We start from the raw sequence: 25,763 nt of genomic DNA on the forward strand, positions 1-25,763 counted from the left end.
TAATGTTGTCGGAATACCAAATACAAATTTCCATTTCATGTGTATAAAATTAAGTATTTTATTCTCTTCTGTTCTGTTCTGTGTTCAGACGGTCGGCTCGCTCCTCCAGCAGCCAGGAAGCCGTGGAGAAGAAGCGTGAATCCAGGAAGAGCGGCTTCCTCAACCTCATCAAATCCCGGACGTCCCGCTCAGAGAAGAGCCACGGAGCCGCCGCCATCACGCCTCCCGCTCCCGCCTCCGTCGCCGCCCCGCCTTCCTCTTCTGTCACCACGGTGACAGAGGAGCCGACGCCGACGCCCCCCAGGGTGGCGACGAAAAGCCCCGAACCGGCTGCCGAGCCCCCGCAGGAGCTCCACAGGGCGCCGTCTCAGGACCACGCCGATTCGGAGACGGAGGCGTCCACGAGCGCCGCTGAGCCAGGAGGCGAGGAGGAGAAGGAGGAGGAGGAAAAGGTGGAGAGGAAGGAGAACCCTCACGTTCCCCGCCATTTTGGGGTTCCCATCATGGGCATGGACCTGCTGGCTGAGATGAAGGCCGTGCAGGAGAAAATGGCCAAGGTGAGCGGCTCCACCCAGTCCAGCCGTATTTAAAGTTTTCTTAAATTTGTAAATGACTTTTTCCAAAATGATTGATCACAAAATGTTTAAGGACATGAATAAAAGCGACAAAGAACACAGATACATACTAATAAGACGAGCACCTGCGATCAAAAAGTGTATACGTGAGTTTGCATGTAGCTGGACGTTGTGACTCATAACTTATGTCGCTCGTTCCTAATCACAGTTTCCCCAAGTTTTCCTGACAGGAAGGTCATGAAAATAATGTTTAATAACCAGATAGTAGATGGAGAACTTGAATAGGCATAAATTTCTGTGTTTTGCTGATGATAAAAAAAAAAAAAAACATAAACAACTGAAAGCCTTTGTTGTGTTTGCAGCCCGAGTCGTCGTCCTCACTGGACAAGCCGGATGATGACACCGGTGAGTTGACGCATTTGAACCATGAGTTGTGTTTTGTGTGTGATGTGCGTCATATCCATCACCTGAGGAAACGACTGAAGCTAAAATCAAACAACAGAATGTCAAGGATGAAGGACGAGGAGGGAACGTTTCACATGAGTGATCCGTCTAAGTCGATTTTAGCCCCTCAGGTTTAGTCCAGTCATTTTATGAAAAAACCTAGGACAAATTGCAAGAGAAGCAAACTCAACTGATTTTGTATCCTCAGTTTGTCCTGAGTGAGGGAAAAAAAGTCCCAGGAAATCCAATTGGTGGAAAGTTTTGAAAATCACCTATTTATGACCACATATTACCAAAAAACACTGTTTTTAACACACAGGGGAAAGGGTTCAAAATTTTACTTTCAGATATCACTATAAAAATTCATAAGTTGATTACACACACAAAGACAAGAAAAAAAGTAAATTACAAGTTCTTTGAATTATTCTGTTTACACATGCATATCACACATCTGATTTGATATGCGCTAATAAGGAATATAAGGAATAAATGCCAGAACAGATATTTAAACAGTGAATTAAAAGGTTACTATATATATATAGTAACCTTTTAATTCACTGTTACATAGTAACCTTTTAATTCAAGGTTACTATATATATAGCAACCTTTTAATTCATTGTTTAAATGTCTCTTCTGGCATTTATTCCTTATATTCCTTATTAGCACATATCAAATCAGATAATGTGTGATATGCATGTGTAAACAGAATAATTCAAAGAACTTGTAATTGACTTTTTTTCTTGTCTTTGTGTGTGTAATCAACTTGTGAATTTTTATAGTGATTTCTGAAAATAAATGTTGAACCCCTTTCCCCTGTGTGTTAAAAACAGTGTTTTTTGGTAATATGTGATCATAAATAGGTGATTTTCAAAACTTTCCACCAATGGGATTTCTTGGGACTTTTTTTCCCTCACTCAGGACAAACTGAGGATACAAAATCAGTTGAGTTTGCTTCTCTTGCAATTTGTCCTAGGTTGACCCCAATTTTGGCCTAAAATTACTGGACTAGTTTGGAACTGAGATAAAACCAAACCAGACCTTTAATGGTTTCAGTCGTTTATCAGCCAGCGTCTGATTCCAGGTTGTCTCTGTTTTCTCTGTTCATGTCTTCAGAAAATTAATACGTGGAGTTTTTTTGACTGTTTAGGGAGACATTTGAAGACATCACTTTGGACTCTGGTCACTTCCCATCAGACTTTGCCTTTATTAGGTTATGTTCTAAATCAGTCAACCCAAAAAAAAAAAAAAAAAAAAAAAGAACCAACAGGTTTACTGGCAGTGTAGATGATAGTTAACTGCAGCCCCGGTAGTGAGATGTATTTTTATTCGCATTTTAAAGTACCACATTAGGAAAGGTTGGTGGAAATAAAAAGCAAAATTTGGGGAAAAAAAAAACTCTCTCAATTTCACAAAAACTGTTTTTACACTCACTTGAGGTGTTTTGTGCCTTTTTCAAAAAAGAGCCAGTGCGCTAAACGGGAGATGGAAACACTTTATTCACATGACGGGGAGCGATTCCTCCGTCAGACAGCAAACACGACACGACGCTGCTCTGTGAACCGCTGACCTGAGAGGGACCTGAGGGGTTTTTGGCTCAATATAAACCTTAACCTGAACTTTTCTGGATAATTTGCATAAGATAGTTGATGGAAATCCCCATTAATTTGGATTTTCTTAAATAGAATTTACAAAACGTGCTTAAAATATGCGAAACATTTTGGATGGAAACCCAGCGCCTGTGAACATCTTGTGTTTCTGTATGGCTGTGTAACTCCTGCCTCCTCAGCAGCAGCTCAGCCCGACGGCCAGGCCGGAGCGCTGGACGGTGACGACTCCAGACCGGAGCCGGCTCCCCGCAGCAAGCCGCCCAGCGTGGGCCCCAAACCCCCACCGCCCCAGGGCACCAAGCCCCCGCTGGGGCCCCGCACCTCCGGGCCCCTCAGCCCCACCGGCCCCTCCAGCCCCAGACTGAGCAGCAGCTGCAGCACCGGTACACAAACAGAGACAGCGACATCATGAGATAATCCCACCTGTTTCCAGTGCAGTTTCACCTGTTTGAGGATTATTTTATGTGTTGAAACCAGGCAGGATGAGGCAGAGCAGCCACTGGGGTCAAGAAAATTATTCTAGTGCTGGAAACCAGTGGGATTATCTGATCCCAGTGGCAGAATTTTTGACCTTGAAAAACAAGATTTGAAAACTGAAGATGAGATTAAAATGACTTGGTAGCGTACTGGTGCTGCCCATTTTACTGAGAGATGTCAGTGATTCAGATTTTATTTCATTTGAACTGAAGTTTATTTGTTGTTTCAGGACATTTTTACGGAGAATAAATAGTTTCTGTATAGAAAAGTAGGTGACAGATACTCTACACATTATATGCACAGCAATTTATTATTGATTTTCACATTTTACAAGGCAAGAAACATTATTAAATATGTTTTGTTCGGTCTCTTAAAGAGTGAAGTGAACTTTGATCCCATACCAATCAAAGGTATTAGTGAAAGATTATGGATTAGAAATGGTAAAGGAATCAGAATATTGCCAGCAATACTGAGCAATATAAATCAGATCTCTTTTCCTTGCTTGGTTGAATTCTAAGAGATAAATGATGCACAGATGTTTTTTAAAACCTTGATTTAGACAGAGAGCACAAAAAGAAATATTCACAGCAGAGTTTGATATTGAATCTCTGGCCTCTTTCACAGTCGAGGTCTTTGTTCATCTCAAGGTTAAAAATCACGGCTGACTTTAATCTTCCAGAAAGTTTCTGAAGCAGCCGCCCCGTTCTCACGTTTGTGTCTCTGTTTGTGCGTCAGACGACTCGATTGCTGAGGCTCCGGCCGGCGGCCTGTCGCCCAGAGGCCCGCTCCCCGCCCCTCGCCTGAAGAGGGCGCCGTCCGAGCAGGAGAGAGAGAGCAGCCCTGCAGCCGCCCCGCCGCCGCCGGACGGTCTGTATCTGAGTGACCTTCCTCTCACGTCACCTTCCCACATCAGATAGAGCTCAGTTTGTTTTACTTTCACCAGCAGACGCACATGTAGCAGTAACAGCAGCAGTGGTAGTGGTAATACTAGTAGTAGTAAAAGTAATACTACTAGTAGTAGTAGAATTACCAGTAGCAGTACTAACAGCGGTAAAATCAAATAAGACAAAATAATAATAGTCAATACTAAATAAAGGTAAATTAAAGGGTCCAAAAAAGGTAAAAAAAAAAAAAAAAGTAAAATAATAAAATAAAATGCATCTATCATCATTAACATGCTCGAAAAGGAGTAGCAAGAAGTAAAAACTTATTTAATCCTACTCCCTATTCTCTATTTCATTATAATGTCTACTTCAGTATAATCAATCAGAAAATAGTTTGTTCATCTGTACTTTCTGCACAAAAAACACAAAACATATTAAATGAAAAAAAAAAAATATATATATATATCTCTATGCACACAATGTATGCAATTAGCAACTAAGAATTTTTAGCACTTAATGGTTGTAAATAAGCCTTAGATGCATAAGTGGCTCCAAAATGACCTGTGTTTTTTTTTTTGTTGTTGTTGTTTTTGTTTTTTTTGTCATATCTTTGCAATGGAATTTTTTCATCTTTTCATGTTCCAGGTATTCCTCAAAAATATTGTTTTTGATACTGCCCCCATTTAAATTTTTGATTTACTTTTTATACTTTTTAAGGAAATAAAGATTTTGTACTACTACTCCAAATGGGTGATAAATGACCCGTAAGTGTAAAGCTGTATGAAGATAATGTAACACAAACTTTGGCGGCCATATTGGAGGTCATCAGCCTTCTCTGGGCTGTTTTGGACCGGGAACTGATCGTTTCATCACTGATGGACCAGATCAATCTTGTTTTTAGGTCATTCTAAAGCCGAACGTTTAGAAAAAAAAAGTTCATTTATTTGTCAGACAGCTATTATTTGTTACTTGCTGAGCGTGGATGTGGGTTTAGGTGCATCCCTGGTGAAGTTACACATATAATCCTGCCGTGTTGATTTGAACAGGAAAGTCCACTGTCCATCATCCTGAGTTACAAAAACATGAAAAAGAGTGAAAACACAACATTCCCAAATCTTGAATGAAAGGGAGCAGAAAGAAGAATAATCTTATTTAATCTGCCCCTTTATCCCAAAAAATCAATTTGCAAAGCACTTAAATTAAAACAGCAACAACAACAACAACAAAATAAACAAAATTAAAATAAAGTAGCTGCCGGCCACAACACAGTCACATTCTTTTTCCCGAGTTCCAGTTCAATTTATACCATTCAAACGTTCAAACAACCTTTTTTTTTTTTTTTAATATATATACATATAGGCTACTATACCTCATGACAACGATTATGACAATCAAACATAACTAACATATTTCATTATATTTCCTTAACACACTGGCTTTAATTGTTCTTTTAAATGTAACTTTTAACGCCCTTCACTTCCTGTTTAATTCCCTGAGGAAAAGGCACAAAAAGAGATCTGTGACGCGGCCGCATGTTTATTTCTGAGGGCAGAACTCGCCTGAGTCAGTTTTCCACGTGAGCTGAAAAGACAACGCTCAATTAAAAAGGCGACAACTCGTGTAATTAACGTTAACGAGGGCGTGTTTGACGCCTCCGCAGCGAACCCCGAGCCTGACAGGGAGAAGAGCTCCGTTAACGTTCAACCCACCGGCTGTGTGTGTGTGTGTGTGTGTGTGTGGGCTTCGGTTTAGTTTAACAGTCGGCTTGTATCATTATTGTCCACAGGGACTTTTATTTTGTAAGGACCCACGTTTCTCCTCTGTAATCACAGAGGCGGCGCTCTCAGTGATTCATTTCTTTATTTTTTCTTCCAAGGAGATAAGAGGCTCGACATCACATGAACCTTTATTCAGTTCTTCACAAGGACAAACTTCTTGACGTGATGATGGGATGTAAGCGCTGGGTAACCGGTGCTAACAGGAATTTATTTTATTTTATTTTATTTTATGCCTTCTTTCTCTGAAGGTGCTGCTGTGCTTGGTCCTTTCTCCTTTTGTGTCCTGATCTCTTTTGAAGAAGAGATTTTTTTTTCACTGATTTGAAAATAAAACTGCCTTGTTTGGAAAAAAAAACTCAGTTTGTGATTAAAACTGGACGATGGATTCTTACTGCTTTTACAACATATTTTCAAAAGCTGGATAATTCTGTGATGAAGAAATATTTGCCACACAGAATGCTACTCTGTCAATTACAATAAAAAATAAATACAAAATTGAGGCAATAAATACACAATTAGAGTCTACTTCAAAACCATTTTAGGGGAAATATGAATCTGAAGTTTATCATTCTGTGAAATCCAGTCTCTGCTGTCTGTATCTTTGTGTTGCAGTAAAAGTAGCTGTCACATTTTACCAATGACGGCTGTTTAATTTTGATAATAAAACGTTTGACATTAAAGTTTCCATCTCTGCACATTTTATCTGAGAACCTGAACCAACTAAATTAAATTTAAATCTCCTCAGAAGACAAACAGAATGTTTTATAATGAACTGAAGTAATTCTTTTTTTTTTTTTTTTTTATTCTATAACAGCACATCTACTGCTGCTGCTGCTACTTACAGGTCATTTTTCATTGTTTTTTTTTTTTTTTTTTTTTAAATGAGCATTTGGAAATGTGTTGCATAAATCCAGTGTCTTGCATAACTGAGGAAAACAGGTCAGGGTTTCATGGCCACGTCACTGCTGAACCCCCAAAACCTCATCACCTGTTCAAACGTCCCCCCAGAATCCTTCATTCCCAGCGTCGGTTCCTGGTGGGAAACAGATTCTCTAGACGCACAAGTTGTCGATGACAGTAAAAACAAATGTCATTATTATTGGCTGGTATATTGTGTGTGTTTTTTCTGTTGTGGTTTCAGGAGACGGCGGCGTGTTCGAGCCGCCCCGAGACGCCGACGAGCCCGCCGCCACCGGCAGCAGACGCTCGTCGTCCCTGAAGAGTTCGGCCAACCCTGCAGCCAAGGAGGACGAACGCGAGCGCGCCAAGTCCCTCCCCGCCTACGGTCAGTTTCCCCCCGTGCAGGGTTCGACCAGAACAGGGTTTGGAAGTCCAGTAGCTGCAGTGAAAAGTATTAAAGACTTTCTCTGCACGTCTGGTCTGCATCACAGTTCAGTTAGAAGTGGACTAAGACCCCCAGTTTAGAGAAGTTCACTTGGAGTGACGATGCACACCCAGCAGATTCACCTCAAACTTCAAACAAAGGTCAGAAAATACAGCTCAGACTGCAGGTTCACTACAGTTTGGATAGATAGATAGATAGATAGATAGATAGATAGATAGATAGTACTTTCTTGATCCCAAACTGGGAAATTCTTATGTTACAGCAGCAATGGAATAAATAAATAAATAAATAAATAAAAAAAATTGAATAGAAATCAATTAAATAGAATAAATGCAAAAATATATACAATAAAGACTATATACAGTAAAATATTTAAACATCAACAATATGAAATATACAGATGGTAAATATGAAATGGTAAATATGAAAACAGATGGTTTGGACCAGAGCAGACAAAGTGCAGGTGTGAGTGCAGGTGAGTCGGGGCGGGGCAGCGGACAGACGAGTGTGTGGTCACACCTCGCCCCCCTCTACTGAGGCCGGGAACTGTTTTGTGATAGCAAAGCATTTCACACTGCGAAAGGCTAAGAACTGTGAAATGCCATGACCTCAGTTCTCTCTTTTCCACCTCAAGAACCGGAGGAAGCGGACCCTTCTGTTTTCCTTCCTGCAGTGCAACCGAGTTCCTGTTAGGGGCCTTTAGGGAGGAGTGTTAGTTCAATTTTAGTTTGATGCAAGCTGTGCAAAAGTATCATCCCTTCTTTAAAAAGAAAAAAGAGTGAACAACTGCAAAAACAAATTTAAAGATCATGAGATGGATTGTCCACTTCGGACCGTCAGAGAGAAAAATACACCGTTTGTCTTCATTTGCAGCCGCACGCCATGCCGGTCGATCTCCAGCTGTTTGTTCCTGCGTTTCTGCCGTCGTCCGTCTCATTTTGACCTCCTCCTCTCTGAAAGCAAACGCAGCATCACAGCAGTGCAACCGTAAATAATCACCAACGTAACGAGGGTTTTCAAGACAAGAACTTAGGGTTCTCACTTTAACCGTCTTCCAAGAGCGAGACCGAGAAACTTCTTGGAAAACGAGATTGAAATGTCAGCAGGGGGTTCAGTCCATAGAAGTGCAGAAAAAAATGTTTCTGCATCTATAAAGCAGATAAAATGTTAGTTTGCAATGTGAAAGTATCACCCCGTGTTAAAAAAAAACACAGGAGCAAACAACTGCAAATGCAAACTTAAAGATCATTTTATCAGGATGGTTCGTGTAGTAATTGAGAGAAAAACACACCACACGTCGTCTGTCTCATTTTGACTCTCCTCTCTAAAACCAAGCGGTTCAGGAGCTGAGGGTCCTCACTTTGACCCCTGACCCTCCTCCAAGAGCCAGACCGAGGAACTTTATGGTGGAAAACAGACAAGAGATTGAAATGTCTGCAGGGCGTTCGGTCCATAGCAGAGCAGAACCCTCTGAAATTAGAATGTCAAAGTTGCAGATGCAGATACAGATTTCTGTGTTTACAGCCAAAAAAAAACTTGATTTAGTTCTGGTTTGTTTGACTTTAAGTGGCTTTAAATGATGTTGACCTTTTCCTCTTTCTCCCTGCCTTCCTGCTCTGTCTCATGTCTTTTCTCTCTCTCTCTCTCTCTCTCTCTCTCTCTCTCTCTCTCTCTCTCTCTCCAGTGAGGCCTCCCTCTGTGGCAGACTCAGATCTCAACCCGGCGGGGGAGGAAGGCGTCCCGGCCGCTCCCTCCGATCTGCAGTCTGATGATAAATCTGAGGATGAATCCGGCGACGGCGTCCTCCCAGAGTGACCCGGGCCGACCCCTGCGTGACCCGGGCCGACCCCGCTCGGCTGCTGCTGTCCTGCTTCCACTTTGGCTCTTCAGTCCTGCTTCCCGGTCATTTCTATTTCTGTTGGCTCCCTCCACGTGCTGGTCCCGTCTCCAGGGAAACGTTTAACGGAGGGCGATTGCAAACCCAGCAGCAGATCAGAGATAATCTTCACTTCCCGCTGAGGAAAATGCACTTGCTCTCGGCGCCGTCCTGTGAGGGGGCATCCTCCAAACCACGTCTTTAACGCCGTCGGTCCATGAAGTCTCTCGACTTCAGATGAGTCCCGCCCGCCCGGCCGAGCCGCCGCCGCCGCGGCTCCATTATCTTCCCCGTCAGCAGCTGCAGCAGGATCCTAACAGGACGGAGCAGATGGCCTCTGGTCGATTAGAGATCCATATCCAGCTATAAAAAGCTAAATTAGTCCAAAGCACTGGCAAGAATCAGTCTGACTTGTTTTTTATGTGTCTGAACTCAAGCTTTTAGCTTTTACATCTGTCCCAGAGGCAAATTACCACGAGCTGGCCGGTTTTTACTGTTAAATGAGCCGGCCTGCCAGATATCAGCGGACAGCCTGGAGCTAAAAATGTCCCTTGAAACCTCAATTCCACATGTTGAAAATTAAGCAATGTCCACAAATTAGAAAATACAGATGATTTGGGAGCACTTCTTGGTACCAGAAATGTCCATGTGCCCTTGATTATTATTATTATTATTATTATTATTATCAATACCAAAGTGTATTAAAGAGGGTTGGAGGCGGTCCAATGTGATAGCATAAGTTTAAAAGAAATTATTTAACACCAGCAATCTAAAAAGTTAAAACTGACCGATATGATTGTTTGTTTTAGTTCTGCAAACTTTTCTCTCATCTCATTGGTTGACTTGAACCCAAGTGGGCGGAGACTAAAGGACGGAGAGCAAGACGTCAATATGAACCCCATGGTGATGTGAATAAAAAAACGAATTACTTAATAAAAGTCGTTGTTGTTGTTTTATTAACGTCTTGACCAGAATCCCTTCTTTGCGGTTTGACTTGCAGGAGCCTCTTTGGCTCCGCCCACTGAGATTTGAATCAACCAGTGAGATTATTTCTGCCAACAGAGCAGCTCACAGATATGTGTCGAGCTAAAACGACATAATCTGGTGCCGAATGTAAACGCACGTGGCATTTTAATGAACATTTTTATCATTTTTTTTCCTGCTCTGTTTAACTTTAATCATGTCGCGCTGTTTTGGCCTCGTCACCCTCGAAAAAATGACTTTATCTCAAGCGATTTCCTGGTTAAAGAAAAGAAAAATAAATAATACCCCCCCGCGCGTGCACGCGCTCGCTGCTGTTTCCTGATGTAACACACACACAGCGTTAACCTTCAGGTTTATATGTTTATAGAATTAATGGGTTTTATATCAGAGCTCAGTACAGTAACTCTGGGTTTATTTTATATCGGGGGCACATTGTAGGTTTATTATCCCAAAGAAATAAATAAAGTAAACATGTGCTGTTAAATCTGTTGAATTACATAAAAAAAAAAAAAAAGAAGACATGGTGATGGTTTTCATTTTCTTGGGGAGAATAATTTTGTTTCTTGTTTTTCATTTGAGAGAATAAAAAGGTTTTATTGTTTAAACTGTACAAACTGAACCAGCCTGTAAATGTGATTCGACTGTTTTTGATTCAACCGATTAATAAAAAAAAAAAAAAAAAACTGTTACTGCTCAAGGTCTCTCTCAAGCTCCTCTTCTCTCTCCTCTGTTGCTCTCTGCTCATTTCCTTTTTCTCCGTCTGTTTTTCCTCCATTTGTCCACCCCTCCCTCTCTCTCTCTCTCTCTCTCTCTCTGTTGAAACTGTATTTTCTCTCCAGTTGCTGGCGTTGGAGGACACACACACACACACACACACATACACTGAGGGTGAAGCACTCAGCAGCTTCATCTCTGTAGCTCTTCTCCTTCTTCTCTTTCTTCTCCTCCTCCTCCTTCTACTTCTGCTGTATCTTGGATAAATCTGTGTTTGTTGTTAAACTTTATCGGTCGCGGCGTCATGGACAGCAGCCTGGATCACCTGGACGCTGCAGGTTTCTTGCAGATCTGGCAACATTTCGACGTCGACGGTAAGAACAAAACCTGAAGCTGATAAAAACATTTAACACAGTTCAGCTGCTGATTCTGACTTTACATGAGACGCAACATGAAGTGTGCTTTCTATATTATTATAGTGTTATTAGTGAATTATCAGTTAAAGATGTTGCACCTCTTCAGATGTAAAAAAAAAAAAAAGTGATAATATGATGTTAAATGGCACTTTATAAACATTTTATTACATTTTCAACCCATTTTCTTCTCTATTAAATTTGTCTTTTTCAAAGGAAAAGATTTCAAAGGTTCCCTACTACTCTGAATTTTTATTTCCACAGGAGGATGAAGAAAGCCATATAAAGGATGCAAAGTGTTATTTATTCATTTTCATTTTAGATGAAAACATTTTCTGAAGCTCATCACGCAAGAGCAAAATAGAAACAGATGTTAAAGTGGATTTAATCGACCTGCTGTTCACAACTGCACACCATTTTTCTTATTATTTTATGGTCCTAATCTTTTTTTTTTCTTTTTTTTTCTTTTTTTCTAATGACAGATATATATTTTGGAAGCAAAGCCTGTAAATTCTGTAGGCTACACTGAACAAACTGCATCAGAAACTGCATTTTATTAAAGTTAAACTTTCAGGTTTATTCATCGACTAACATTTCGTCAAAAACTCGATAAAGTGGCTAAAGCAGTTTTGTTTACTCCATTATTGTTTACTACGTTATGTCACCATTGTTTACAAATTAAAAGCTGCATTAGCCGGCTGGTTGGAAATTGAGCATTATTACACAAGAGGGTGTGCTTGACCGTTATTATTGTCATGACAGTGACAATAATAGTGAATAAATACCACATATAGCAACACAAAACTGCGCTCTGCTAGCTCAATCATGTTGCTAGAATATCCGCTGGAAAAAATATTTTTTTCATGGACTCATTGTTATACTTCTGCCAACTTCTCAGTTATTATTAAGCTAACAGGCCCCACGACAGCAACTCAGCAGCACAGCTGATCTTTATCTACAACCAACTTATATTACTGTTATATTTAAATATAGGCCACTGCTTTCCAGTGTCAGCGCCACAACAAACATCTATCTTTTCATAAACTCACAGGCAGATGTTTTATTTCAGCTGGGGGTGTGTCACTCCAATTTAACGTCAGCTCCGATAAATGTGGCTAAGCAGCAAAAGTAACGACAGTAAGCAGTCACATTAAGGCTGAACAGAGTTATATCATTTCAACCCCACCTTTCGGGGGCTTTTGCTAATCACTTTTTCAGGCCATTATCAATTTACCTCTGAAATAAAGACCACAGTTTTCACAGATGTGTTGATTTATTAAATGTTCATTTCAATGTACAGATGCAAACAAATTGACAAATTAATTAAATCAATGGCCTAGGCAACTCATAAAGACTAAATAAATTAATAACAATTAATAGGCTAATTAATAACTGATAACATTAACGCATTAATAACAAGAACAAAGTTATAGCCACACATGCCCATCTAAAATCTTACAGGTACTGTCCGTGGTGCTGAATCTGCCCCAGTAGGTACTGTCCATGGTGCTGAATCTGCCCCAGTAGGTACTGTCCGTGGTGCTGAATCTGCCTCAGTATGTACTGTCTGTGGTGCTGAATCTGCCTCAGCGGGTACTGTCCATGGTGCTGAATATGCTGAGGCATTTCATTCTTTTTATTATAGAAATTAAAGCTCCATAAAATTCACTGAGGATCTTGTTTAGCTCTTCTTTCCTTACAGGTGAGAAATCAGCTGTTTGCCCGGTGTTTGTCAGGTAGTCTTGTAGACATCTGACGGCCCAAGACGCTGACCGGGCCGTACCGGCTTCATTTCCTGACCTCTCCAGCTGATCCAGCTCTTCACTCGTCACTCTCGTGTATCTCTCCTTTTTCTCTTCTGTCTTGTCTTCCTCGTTCAGCCATTTATCCAAACTTAGGCCGCCAAAGAAATCAAAACTGACAACAAAACGGTCCATTATGCAGACTAACAAAGTTGACAGCAGCTTTTGATGCGGGTTTCCGTGAAACATTTCGTGTTGCCATGGAAACCGGGCAATAAGATAGGCCATAGGCGGAGTAATATTTTCAGTGATGAGGTTTTTTTCATTTGCTCATTTGAGCACATTCTAAACGTCTGATTGACCAATCAGATTGCTCGGTCGATCTACGTGTTGTATAACAAAAAGAATTTAACAGTTAACAGAAATGAACAGTTTCTGTTATGATGAAAATAATTCACTTTATTTTTGCTCTTTTAGGTGAGAAGCATTTCATTTTCAGTTTGTTTGTTTGTTTGTTTGTTTCAGATAACGGTTACATCGAAGGGAAGGAGCTGGACGACTTCTTTCGTCACATGTTGAAAAAACTGGGAATGAAGGTGAAGACATAAAATGAGGGGTGACAGGTTGAGTTTAGTTCCTCCCCCCCTTTTGTCAACAAAAATCGGGAAATCAAATTACCTAAATATTAAATTAATGAGATGTAAAACTAAAATTCATGGTGCAAATGACCATAAATAGCACTAAACTGCAGTTGTATAAGGATGGGGTAAAACTAATATTTTCAATTTTTGTTTCAGTTGGTGGTCGTTTTGTGGCATGATAATTATGAAATAGAAGTTACTCTCTTTTTTATTTTATTTACTGCACATCACCTACTGGGACGGGGCATCAGGGCCACTCAATTTTTAAGGGGAAATTTAAGGGGAAAAAAATCCCCTTAAATTTGCGAGTTTTTTCTCACAAATTTATCACTTTAATCTCAGAAACTCAGTTTCACCTGGACTAACTAGAGTAGGGCCCATCAGAGATTATCATCAGAGATTATTAAAGTCATAATCTGAGAGCGGTCCTGTCCCGTGTGCAGGGAGGAGAGATCACTGAGGAGGACGTCCGAGGGCTGAGGGAGCGCTTCATGTCGGCGTACGACACCACCGCCGACGGACGGCTGCAGATCCAGGAGGTGCGTATCCCTCCGCCTGACGGGAAGCGCTTTCACTCAGACTCGCTCCTCCGTAATCTGAGGGATTATCCTTGTGGTGTTAGACTGGCTGTTTAATTAAACCAACGTGACCAGACTGGCGTGTTTTGGTGTTTGTGTGCAGCTTGCTGCCATGATGCTCCCCGAGGACGAGAACTTTCTGCTGCTGTTCCGCCGGGAGACGCCGCTCGACAGCAGCGTGGAGTTCATGAGGGTGAGGAGTAAAGACGCCCCCAACAGTTCCCTCTGGCCGCCACTAGGGGCCGCCAGCGCACAGAGTTGCCTGGGCTGAACGTAAATAAATGCAGTATATTTGACCAGACCGAGCAGAGCACAGAGGGACGTGTTCCTGTGGACTGGAGGATTATTCAGTAATCCATCACTAATAATTAATAATCTCTGTTTTTGTGCAGATTTGGAGAAACTACGACACAGACAGCAGCGGCTACATCTCCGCCATCGAGCTCAAGGTAGGAGCTCCGTCTCTGCATAAATAAAAACGTTAAACAGTAAATAAAAAGTTAATGACTGGTTCAGGGTGCAGGATAAAATAATAAAATACTAAAAGAGACGATGTGAGTAAAACCAGAAAATGAAATAAAATCAAAATAAAATAGTATGAATTCGGTGCAGTTTTGCTCCTCATATGTCGCAGCTGCGCTTAGGTGCTTCACGTCTTGTTTGTCCCTTCAGGGCTTCCTTCAGGATCTGTTCCTCCAGCACAGGAAGTCCATCAGTGCCGACAAGCTGGACGAGTACACCGACACCATGGTAACGCCACAGTAATCTGATTATGTGCAATCTGATCGCCCCGTAATCTGCACCTGTGAGGGCTGTGAGCTAATCAGATTAGAGCAGGATGTTACTGAAAATCAGTTATGAAGGAAAAACCAGAAAAACCTGCATGTTTGCAGTCATGTGACCCCGATCTGAATCCATATTTTTGACTTTTTTTTTCGCTCTGTCATGTTGTTCGCTTCGCTGACAGATTATCAGATTAATCCTGATGTTTTGTGTCCTGCAGATGAAGATGTTTGACAAAAATAAGGACGGCCGGCTGGATCTAAACGACCTGGCCAGGTACTGGAGCCCGGAAGAGGATATGACATGTTTAAGCATCAGATTAGATTTAATTCTCTTTTCTATCCCAGAATAATATTAATCAGAAATCAGAATTATAAGCCACCTATCAACAAAACTCTCCTTTTGTTTCTTTTTGTCTCCAGAATTTTGGCCCTGAAAGAAAACTTCCTGCTGAAGTTTAAGATGGACGTGAGTCGCTTTCAAAAGATCTGAGATGCTTGGACTTTACATTCTGAGTCAGCCAGTCTCCTCTCTTCTGCATGGATTTATGTCAGATTTCTCCTGCTGCTGATGTGTGTGTGTGAGGGGGTGTGTTGTTATGTTTGCCGACTGGTTCATCTCGCTGTGTGACTGTTTGTCAGGCCTGCAGTCTGGAGGACCGGAGGAGGGACTTTGAGAAGATTTTTGCTCATTACGACGTTGTAAGTCCTGTTTTTTATTTCACCTTTTTGTTTTAAGACATAAGACATAAGAAGCTTTATTGTCATTGTGCTATTGAGGACAGCATACAACGAAACTGAGTTGGTGCATCCCTGAGAAAAGTTAACAGTAAGAAAATATATAGCAAATTTAAAGAAATAACAATATGTACATTATATAATAAATAAAACAAGATAAAAAAAGATAGATCACTTATTGCACTAAAACACAGGGAAAGGGTTGTTTGTGCTCGTCTGGTCCTGGAAGCTGCTGCTGCTGCTTTTTGATAAATATATTTTATATTTAGCTGTTGGACTGAAGACGTTTCCCTCTCAGAGGAGCTTTGGACCTGAGACTGAAGCTGTGAAAGCTGCTTGTTCATCAGTGTGACAGACTGACAGAGCTCCCAAATTAAAGTATAAATTCACTTTTCACAGTTAGAATATTCACGTTGTCAAATAAAACCTGTATTATAATGTTGGGAACCATGTAGAGATTGAATAAAAAAATACAAACACAAAGTCTCTTCCCTAACATGGCCATGTAAAAATACTACTACTACTAACAACAACAACAACAACAACAACAACAATAATAATAATAACATTTGTCAACATAGTTACAAAGTGCCTCACAACAGCAAAGCAAAAGGCAGAATCCAGTAAAATGTCAATAAAGTAAAATAAAGCATCATAAAAGCATAAAATTGAGAATAAAATAAAGTATTCAATAAGATAATACAGCAGATGATTCGACATACACAGGAAGAAACTCATGTCCATGTTTTATCTGCAGGTCTGAGGTCTGACATTTGCGGCGCTGACTCATTCAAACTATTAGAGCACATAGAAGAAACTGATCTGACTGCTCATATTGGAATTCGATTATTGATTTATTGAATTTTTACGTATTGGACTGATAAAGAAAAGACGTCCCAGGAAAAAACGAGACAGAAAACAGAAGCCCGGCTCGTCTTGATGTGCGATGAATCTGCAGAGACGGACTGCAGAGATGAGATCTTTTTTTTTTTTTTCCTCTAATGTGACTTTCATTGTGGAGTGGCAGCAGGACTCAGGAAGCGAAGCCGCTGCTCAATCACAATCTGAACGAAATGAGATTCAGCTGCCGCTCAAACGTCCTGCCACGGCTGGAGGGGGAAAAAATCACAGCTGCAGAGACACAAGTCGGTCAGGAAAGGACCAAAACTTTATCGGAATCAACTGGTGTGACGGGAGAAACTAAGAAAATACTGCCCAGTTGAAACCAAGCAGAATAATCTTCTTTTTTCTCTCTTTCTATTGGCTAAAATGAACTTGGCTTACTGCAGATTGGCCAGGAGGAGCTGATTTTGGCCAACAGGGTTCATCCTCACGGGAGCATGAACCTGCCTCTTAACGTCACGGCACCCCACCCAGCAGATTTTGAGATATCACGTGTCACATGTTGGCCTGAGGGTGGCGCCACAGGAAAGGTCATAAGGTCACCATAAGAACTGAGAGGATTCATCCTATTGGGAGCAAATTTCATGAAGATGTGCAATTTAACTGGTAGAGATTCTGAGAAATTCGGTCAAATTTGGCATTTTGAGCTGAAGGTGGCGCTACAGGAAATGTCACCACAATCGAGAAGAATCTTTCTTGTGTGGGGTAGCCGACCCAAACCCGAACCCAAACCCATCGGGACCCAAAAGGTTCGGCCGGGTTTGGACAATAATTTAGAAATGGTGCTCAGGTTCAGGGTGGGTTTGGGTGGTAAATATAACTTGGCGATGGAGGACAAGCAAAATCTCAGGCTGAGGTCGGGTTCAGACACGAAACAAAGAACGGCTGCCTGGTTCGGGCCGGGCTCGGTCACAATGCTCTCGTCTCGGGTCGGGTTCAGACAAAAATAAGCAGCCGGATCCGCACTCTGTCACCAGCCTCCTCTCCTCTACCACAGTGAACCATGAATGTATAAAGACACTCACATAACCAGGCATTTAAATATCAGTTTCCCTGCTACAGAGCTGTTAGCATCAGAGAGCCACGAGTATGCACACACACACACACACACACACCCACTCGACACAGTAAGTGTTCATACACAGACACACACTGAATATTTATTATTTCATGTTATTGTGAGGAGGAAAGAAGTGTTTTCTTTTCAGTCAGATGAATTTTAAAGAGCGATCAGTTCACAGTTCCTCTCAATGTGTTGTGTTGTGTTGTGTGTGTGTGTGTGTGTGTGTGTGTGTGTGTGTGTGTGTGTGTGTGCGCAGAGTAAAACAGGAGCGCTGGAGGGCCCTGAGGTGGATGGGTTTGTGAAGGACATGATGGAGCTGGTCAAGGTAAAAAAAAAAAAATACTTTTAAATATTTTACAGATTGCCAGTGTTTGTGTACTGTAAGTTAAGCTTTAAAGGAACAGTTCACCCAAAATATAAATATATTTTCCCACTTTCTGCTATCTATTCATCCACAAAGTTTCTGTGATTTGGTTTCCAGTCTGTCTCTCGTCGCCTCGCCGATACAGCGAGGCTGGATGGGGAATGTTTTGCTTTGTGGTGCTCAAACCATCAAAACTTTACATTTCTTTCCCGACTCTTCCCAAAGGAGTGACACGGATTCACTTCTTCCAAAGAACAATGGCAAACTGTATCCATCCACCTTGCAGGACGAATTAGAAGCCATCAGACATGCTGGAAATATTTCAAAAATTAGATTTCTGTCGGTGCTTGTGTTGGTTTTGTAAGAGTGAAATCCCCTTAAAACTTCCCTCCACAGACCAGCATCAGTGGAACGGACCTGGATAAGTTCAGAAAGGCGCTGCTGGGCCACTGCGACACCAACAGGGACGGAAAGATCCAGAAGAACGAGCTGGCCCTGTGCCTCGGCCTCAAGCTGAGCTAATGGAGCCTTGGCAGGTTCTTCCTTCCGTCGCTGCGGCCCTCCGGCTTCCCCTCCTCTGTCCCGCAGTTTCACCTCCACCCTTCCCAGCTCTTCGTTTATTTCCCTTTGTCTCCTTCCCCTCACTCGTAAAGTTTAATTCACGCTCGGTCTCTCGACAACACACAGTCCTTGGCGTATGCAAAATCATCTCCATGGCAACGAGGCGCTCAGGTTTGCGAACATGGCAGCAGCCGATGATTTTTTTTGATGTTTATGGAGCTTCTCAACTCTGAAAACAGATCAAATTTTCGATTCCACAACAATTGTCATCACTGCCGATATTTGAAACCTGCACAGTTGATTTCTTGCCTCTGAACATGATTACAAGTGAATTTAACGACATGAATTTGAATTTTTCTCAGTCATCCTGCTCACGGTTTTCTGAATAGAGTTGAATGGAGGGCAACTGGACTTGTTTGTAGATTCTTGATTCACTTCTCATCCAAGAAGCTTCCTCAGTTCTGACAGACTCTTGAGGAGTTGCAGGTATTTAAACGGGAAAAACAGGAACCAGGGCAGCACAGCAAGAAGGTCCTGGGTTTGATTCCTCTGGCCTCGCCCAGACGGCCAATGTCCCTTCTGTGTGGAGTCAGCCTGTTCTGCCCGTGTCTGCCTGGGTTTCCAGTTTCCTCCCACAGTCCAAAGACCTGCAGGGGAACTGGAGATGCTAAGTTGCCCCTAGCTGTGAATGTGCTTGTTTGTTCAGTCCTGTCATGGACTGGTGACCCGTCCGGGGTGTTTCCCCCGAATGAACAATGACTACGTTTACATGCACACCATATTCCACTTCAGGTCAATATTCTGGTTAAGGTAATTTCCTGAATAAGGTGTTTATAATCGCTGCAGCAACCAGAATATTCCGTTTACATGTTCCCATGTTTCGGCGTATTCCACGCTCTTATGTAATGCAACACTCAACCTGCGGGGGCAGCAGTGCGCAAATAGGCATCTGGTCTGCTGGAAATACAGGAGAAAAAGAAGAAGCTGTTGCTATTTCTGTGTTTTCTCCAATCGATATCCTCCATGATATTTTCAGTCTTTGATCAGCTGAAGGCAGACTGCAGTCTCCTGACTCTTGCTGCTGTTCGCCATGTCGTTCTCCCCGCTTGCAGTAACCATAGCAACAAAGACGCCCCAGGATTCCTTGTGAATCGAGCATGCGCAGACGTGACTGAATATTTCAGTACGGGGCATTTTCAGATTAAGGTGTTTACATGCCACAATATTCCGGTTGGAACAGGCACATGCCAGGGGTCTGATTCGGAATATTCTCCAACCGGAATATGACCTTAATCGTGTTCGGTGTGTTTACATGACTCGTGCACAACCGGAATATTGCGGATATTCCGAATAATACAGGAATATGGTGTGCGTGTAAACATGCTCAAGTGAATGCTGGGATAGGCTTAAGAGGATAAGCGGCTTGGAAAATGCACAGGTTAAATAGCTGCTTCGGTCTCCAACCGAACAAGAGAGGTGAAGCATCGTCAAGCGTCTACAAACAAAGTCCAGCTGCTCGATACAACTCAGCGTGCATTAATGATGGAACAGCACAAGAACATTTTCAAGAGCTTTACCGTCATCCTGTTTATCTGCTCCTCCTGTCGATGCTGAAATAAATTCTGGGATTTTGTCGGGCTGCAAGGCACACCCCAGTCGTGTCCCCCAGATTCAGCCAAGAGGGAGCCCACGCTGCTTGGCTGCATTTGAGGTTCTAGATGTTCTCGAGGTGCGAGACAGTGAAGATAACGCCTCGTGAAACTGTTTGCAGTCCAAAAGGGGTTATTTCTGTTGAGGGAAAACATTCAGTTGTTGAGTGACCAAACTTGAATTAAGCTGCCCCGTGTGCATTAGCAAGCGTTAGCAGACGTCAGGCTAACCACGTAATGTGCTGTTCAGAAAGTCTCTCTTGTTTATAGCTGTGCCATTCAGTTTTATGACCTCTTGGGTGTTAATGTTGAACGTTGTAATGATTTATGCCTATTTATTTCACAGCTGACATAATTTTATTGTTTTGTTTTTTTTCTCTCTGTATTTATATATTTAAAAAAAACCTTAAATGTTGAGCTATGCCAACATAAACTCGAGTTGCAAGATGCAAAAACTATCTAGTCAGTGTCTGGTAATTAAAGAATTACAGATGATGTGTTCACATGCTGTGCTGCTTGGAAATATGGCAAATTAATGTGAAGTGTCTAATGTTTTCACGGAGTCATGGATGTGATCGTCGAGTGTTGCAGAGGATTTTTTTTTTTTTTTCATGTACAAATCAAACCGATTATAGTCAAATAAAGCGAGCTACATTAACACCGGGTTAAAACTCTGATCTTGACTTGACTAAAAATATACATGCAAGTGTTTTATGTGAATGCTGATTAGGAAAAAAAAAAAATCATGTAAATAAAAATTTAAATGGAATATGATTCATTGTCTGTATCACACATTGCCTGTTGCAACACAGACATAAAATACCTGCTCTGAAATTTTGTCATTGCACCTTTAAAATAACTTTAACCAGGACAACTAAACACCAGCTTAAACACAACTTAATATTAGAGAGATAGATAGCAGAGGTGTGCAGAGGAACCACTATTTGTATTTTTTATGTTTGGGGGCAAAATGATTCGGATTCAGATTGTGGAATAAAGTGTTTCCTTATATAGTATCTGGGTTTATGTTGCTTCAAAATAAGGATGAAACCCAGAATGCAAAGACATTAGATGAATTATCTAAAGCTGAACTTTTATAAAAATGTTTGGAAAGGTAATTTATTCATTAAAAAAATATTATTATGAATATGGATTCAGATTTAGATGCATCCCTAATAGATAGATAGATAGATAGATAGATAGATAGATAGATAGATAGAAAACTCCTAAAAAGTTCCTTTTCTGTAATCTTAATGGGCCGCTTACGAGCAGTTGTTAATGCCAGCTTGATTTTAGCTTCATTTGATTGATTTTATTTTACTATTTATGAATCATCATTAAGGTATTTTAAACACCCTGAAATGTTGTGTTGAGGTACATCAGGAAAACCTCGACTGCCTGTTATTTTAAATGGAGAAAGTGGAGACGATGGCGTTTCTCATTGACACTCCTTTTTTTTTAATCACGTGATTATGAACATTCGTACATCTCAAGGACAATATTCAGTAAGATACCGTGGAGCCACATTATGGAATAAAAATTTACACCTACTTACTGATGCGCTATCTTTGTCCAGATATAAAATCAAACTCAAAAATGCCCTGATAAAAAAAGACTCCAGCACATAACCCAGATTTTTGTAACGTTTTTGTGAATTTATTTATTCTGTTTATTTTGCTTTGTGTTTAACTTATCCTTTGTGCAGTTTTATTCTGCAGTGTTTGTACAGAATATTACTTAGGTAAATGACATTCATGTTTATTTCTGATATTGTTGTTGTCTGTATTATTGTTCCTGTGTTCTATTTCTCAGAGGCGAGGTCTCCAGATAAGCCCTCGTGGGTTTCTGCCTCACATGCACGTTATATATATATTTTTTTTTATTCCTTAATTTTCTCTGTTTTTATACATGTGCAAATAATGAAAACACCAGAATGAAAATGTGCACATGCAGCCATAAAATGAGCTTTTTTTTTTCATGTCAACATGTGAGCGCTGACATGATAAAACCATAAAACATCATGAAATGCATTTCAAACACGAATCATCACAGACTTCAGACGTTAAGACTCCGTCTCCTCGCCAGCTCCTCTCCCTGTTGCTCTCTGCTCATTTCCATTTTCTCTGTCTGTTTTTCCTCCATTTGTCCACCCCTCCCTCACTCTCTCTCTCTCTCCCCTCTCTCTCTGTCTCTCTCTGTCTCTCTCTGTCTCTCTCTCTGTCCTCCCTCTCTCTATGATAGCTGTTATTAGTTTAGATTTCTCCTGTTTGGGGGGGATAATGACAGACTGCTGCTTCTCTCCTCTATTGCCTGTGCACAGTGTGTGTGTGTGTGTGTGTGTGTGTGTGTGTGTGTGTGTGTGTGTGTGTGTGTGTGTGTGTGCGTGCGTGCGTGCGTGCGTGTGTGTGTGTGTGTGCGTGCCCCCTGTCATTAAGCAGCCAGTCTCTGTGGTTAAAATGACACCGCTGGAGTGTTTGCGGCTCGGCCAAATCTCCCCATCTGAGCGCCGCCTCAGCGAGCCCAGCAGCTCCGGTTCAGGGAAACCACCGGAACGTTCCGCTCAAATCAAACAGCTGATTTCATTTTCACGACACCTCCAGCGCTGCAGATCACATGATTTCTTTAGGAATAAAACACATTTTCTGGCTCGAGTGAGATTCAAAACTTTGTGATGATGTTAAAATTCTGTCAGCTCTCATCATGTCCATTCAGCATTCACAGTTTCTCATATTAGTTCAATTAAAAATATATTTGTATTGAACCTTTAAGTAATCTGTGACCTTTGTCCCCCTCTAGTGGAAAACAGTAGGAACTGCAGCAACTCAAGTCTTTGGCCCTTTAACTTACACAACTTAGACTTTTTTTTACTTTGTTTTTGGCATTAAAACTGGTCAAATTGAACTTTAATGTAGAAAAAGTCGGCTGTTGGCAGCTTCTATTCTAACTTGGTGAAGGAAAATAAGCTCAAGCTCCAAATAGGAAAGTTTGCCACAGAGCTGAGCGACCTGGTTTTATGAAAAGGAGGGTTTCAGTGTGACAGTCACTGCTGCTGTTTGTTGTTTACATACAAACATACAAGATAACTAGCCCAGAAAATGTATTTTAAAATAAAAGAAAAATAAATAAATAAATAAATGACAGAAAATAAACAAATTAAAATAAAATTCCTCCAAATAATTGAGTAGCGAGTACACAGTCTGTCTCTCTTTGATGTGTGTTCCATTTTTTCTTGTTATTATTATCATTATTATTATTATTATTATTATTATTATTATTATGTTTAAAAATTTATTTATCCTCCTGGGCTCCAGCCAGTGTGTGTATGTGCTGTGTAGTAAAGGCTGCTCGCTCTCATGGAGCTTCCTGTGACCGGATGGTACGAATTAAACTTTATCATTTGATTTCTGTTATTACATGTTATACACTGAAAAAAAAAAGTCTGTTCAATTTACATGAAAAAAATATGTACATCAGTTGCACATATTAAAGTTATGTTTACCAAAAAACTTATTTGTGTTGAGTATACTCAATTCTTATTTGTTCAAATAACACAACTTTTTTTTTTTACATAGATTTAAAGTTTTTCTTTTATGTCATGTATACGAAACTAACCTACATTAAACCAACATGACTTCTTCATGTACAGTATGTTCAATTACCCTATGTAAATCAACATCACTTTTTTATTTTTAGTGTATTCAGTTACCATCTGTTAAACCAGTGTGAGTTTTTTATATAAAGTATTTGCAGTGTTTTGTTACATCAACTTATTTTGTTTAAGTAGGTCTCACACTATTAAGTTATAAAGCTTCTGCATACTTTGTGTATCCATACATACATAAAATTAAGCTATTTCTGTACATGAATTTATTCAAATAAATTAATGCAGCCTAACCAACTACCAAAATTACTAACAAAAACAAATGAGGCCAGGAGAAAAACATTTCTTTTCACAACAAGAAGAAAAACTGTATTTTGTCAAAGAATAAAACAACTTCAACTTTGAAGTACAAATCCAGTTTTTGGTTCTATGAAACTAGAAAATACAATCACAGCCAAAGCCCACTTGTCAGTGGTATGCAGGTGCGTACACATACACTATATTACCAAAAGTATTCGCTCACCCATTCAAATGATCAGAATCAGGTGTCCTAATCACTTGGCCTGGCCACAGGTGTATAAAATCAAGCACTCAGGCATGCAGACTGTGAAACAAGACATTTGTGAAAGAATGGGCCGCTCTCAGGAGCTCAGTGAATTCCAGCGTGGAACTGTCATAGGATGCCACCTGTGCAACAAATCCAGTCGTGAAATTTCCTCGCTCCTAAATATTCCACAGTCAACTGTCAGCTCTATTATAACAAAATGGAAGCGTTTGGGAACAACAGCAACTCAGCCACGAAGTGGTAGGCCACGTAAAGTGACGGAGAGGGGTCAGCGGATGCTGAAGCGCATAGTGCAAAGAGGTCGCCGACTTTCTGCACAGTCAGTTGCTACAGAGCTACAAACGTCATGTGACCTTCAGATTAGCCCAAGTACAGTACGCAGAGAGCTTCATGGAATGGGTTTCCATGGCCGAACAGCTGCAGCCAAGCCACACATCACCAAGTGCAATGCAAAGCGTCGGATGCAATGGTGTAAAGCACGCCGCCACTGGCCTCTAGAGCAGTGGAGACGCGTTCTCTGGAGTGATGAATCACGCTTTTCCATCTGGCAATCTGATGGACGAGTCTGGGTTTGGAGGTTGCCAGGAGAACGGTACATTTCAGACTGCATTGTGCCGACTGTGAAATTTGGTGGAGGAGGAATTATGGTGTGGGCTTGTTTTTCAGGAGCTGGGCTTGGCCCCTTAGTTCCAGTGAAAGGAACTTTGAATGCTTCAGGATACCAAAACATTTTGGACAATTCCATGCTCCCAACCTTGTGGGAACAGTTTGGAGCGGGCCCCTTCCTCTTCCAACATGACTGTGCACCAGTGCACAAAGCAAGGTCCATAAAGACATGGATGACAGTCTGGTGTGGATGAACTTGACTGGCCTGCACAGAGTCCTGACCTGAACCCGATAGAACACCTTTGGGATGAATTAGAGCGGAGACTGAGAGCCAGGCCTTCTCGACCAACATCAGTGTGTGACCTCACCAATGCGCTTTTGGAAGAATGGTCAAAAATTCCTATAAACACTCTCCTCAACCTTGTGGACAGTCTTCCCAGAAGAGTTGAAGCTGTAATAGCTGCAAAAGGTGGACCGACATCATATTGAACTCTATGGGTTAGGAATGGGATGGCACTTCAGTTCATAGTATGAGTAAAGGCAGGTGAGCGAATACTTTTGGTAATATAGTGTATGTACAAACACGCATGCAATACACAAATAAACACAATTCACGTGTTAGAGCAAAGTACCCTTTTCTTTCACCAGGCAAACACTTCTGACCATGTTTGAGTACATAGTAAACATCTGTAAACATCCTTAAAACAGTTTACTTATGACAACAGAACTTCATTAAAGAATGTTCTGCAATCCTATGTGTGTGTGCGTCTGTGTATATTACCACATCACACTTGTTTGAAAGTAGCATTAGTAAGAAGAAAGTTCCCTTTCCTTTCTCAAGGACCATGTCATCAAGAGCATGTAGTTAACATC

The 25,763-nt window shown here is 41.1% G+C and overlaps 2 protein-coding genes across 5 annotated transcripts in view; both read left to right on the forward strand.

Annotated features, from left to right (window-relative positions):
- The window catches only part of carmil1 (capping protein regulator and myosin 1 linker 1), a 74,255-nt gene extending 52,493 nt beyond the window's left edge, over nt 1-21,762 (forward strand). The window contains exons 33-40 of one of the 3 annotated variants that reach the window (XR_003928951.1): nt 89-557; nt 938-980; nt 2,806-3,009; nt 3,839-3,970; nt 6,907-7,050; nt 8,795-10,152; nt 10,561-10,568; nt 21,752-21,762. Coding sequence is in view for 2 of the 3 variants with exons in the window: in XM_030063673.1 (XP_029919533.1) it covers nt 89-557; nt 938-980; nt 2,806-3,009; nt 3,839-3,970; nt 6,907-7,050; nt 8,795-8,925 (1,123 nt within the window). In the remaining variant the exon portion in view is untranslated. Of the gene's footprint in view, nt 1-88; nt 558-937; nt 981-2,805; nt 3,010-3,838; nt 3,971-6,906; nt 7,051-8,794; nt 10,632-21,751 lie in introns of those variants that run through there. The other 2 variants (XM_030063673.1, XM_030063674.1) reach the window with 2 other exon arrangements.
- Nucleotides 10,948-18,639, forward strand: LOC115367765 (secretagogin-like). Of its 2 annotated transcripts, none has more exons than XM_030063675.1 (11): nt 10,948-11,058; nt 13,365-13,435; nt 13,924-14,019; nt 14,162-14,251; nt 14,451-14,507; nt 14,731-14,808; nt 15,062-15,117; nt 15,264-15,309; nt 15,483-15,542; nt 17,801-17,869; nt 18,305-18,639. In XM_030063675.1, the coding sequence occupies exons 1-11, from the start codon at nt 10,989-10,991 to the stop codon at nt 18,428-18,430; spliced, it is 819 nt and encodes a 272-aa protein (XP_029919535.1). In that variant the 5' UTR covers nt 10,948-10,988; the 3' UTR covers nt 18,431-18,639. The 2 variants fall into 2 exon arrangements, with proteins under 2 accessions (XP_029919535.1, XP_029919536.1); XM_030063676.1 differs by having other exon boundaries at nt 13,933-14,019.
- Nucleotides 21,763-25,763: the final 4,001 nt, after the last annotated feature.

This window comes from Myripristis murdjan, chromosome 11 (genome assembly GCF_902150065.1).
Source record: "Myripristis murdjan chromosome 11, fMyrMur1.1, whole genome shotgun sequence".
Taxonomy (NCBI): Eukaryota; Metazoa; Chordata; class Actinopteri; order Holocentriformes; family Holocentridae; genus Myripristis; species Myripristis murdjan.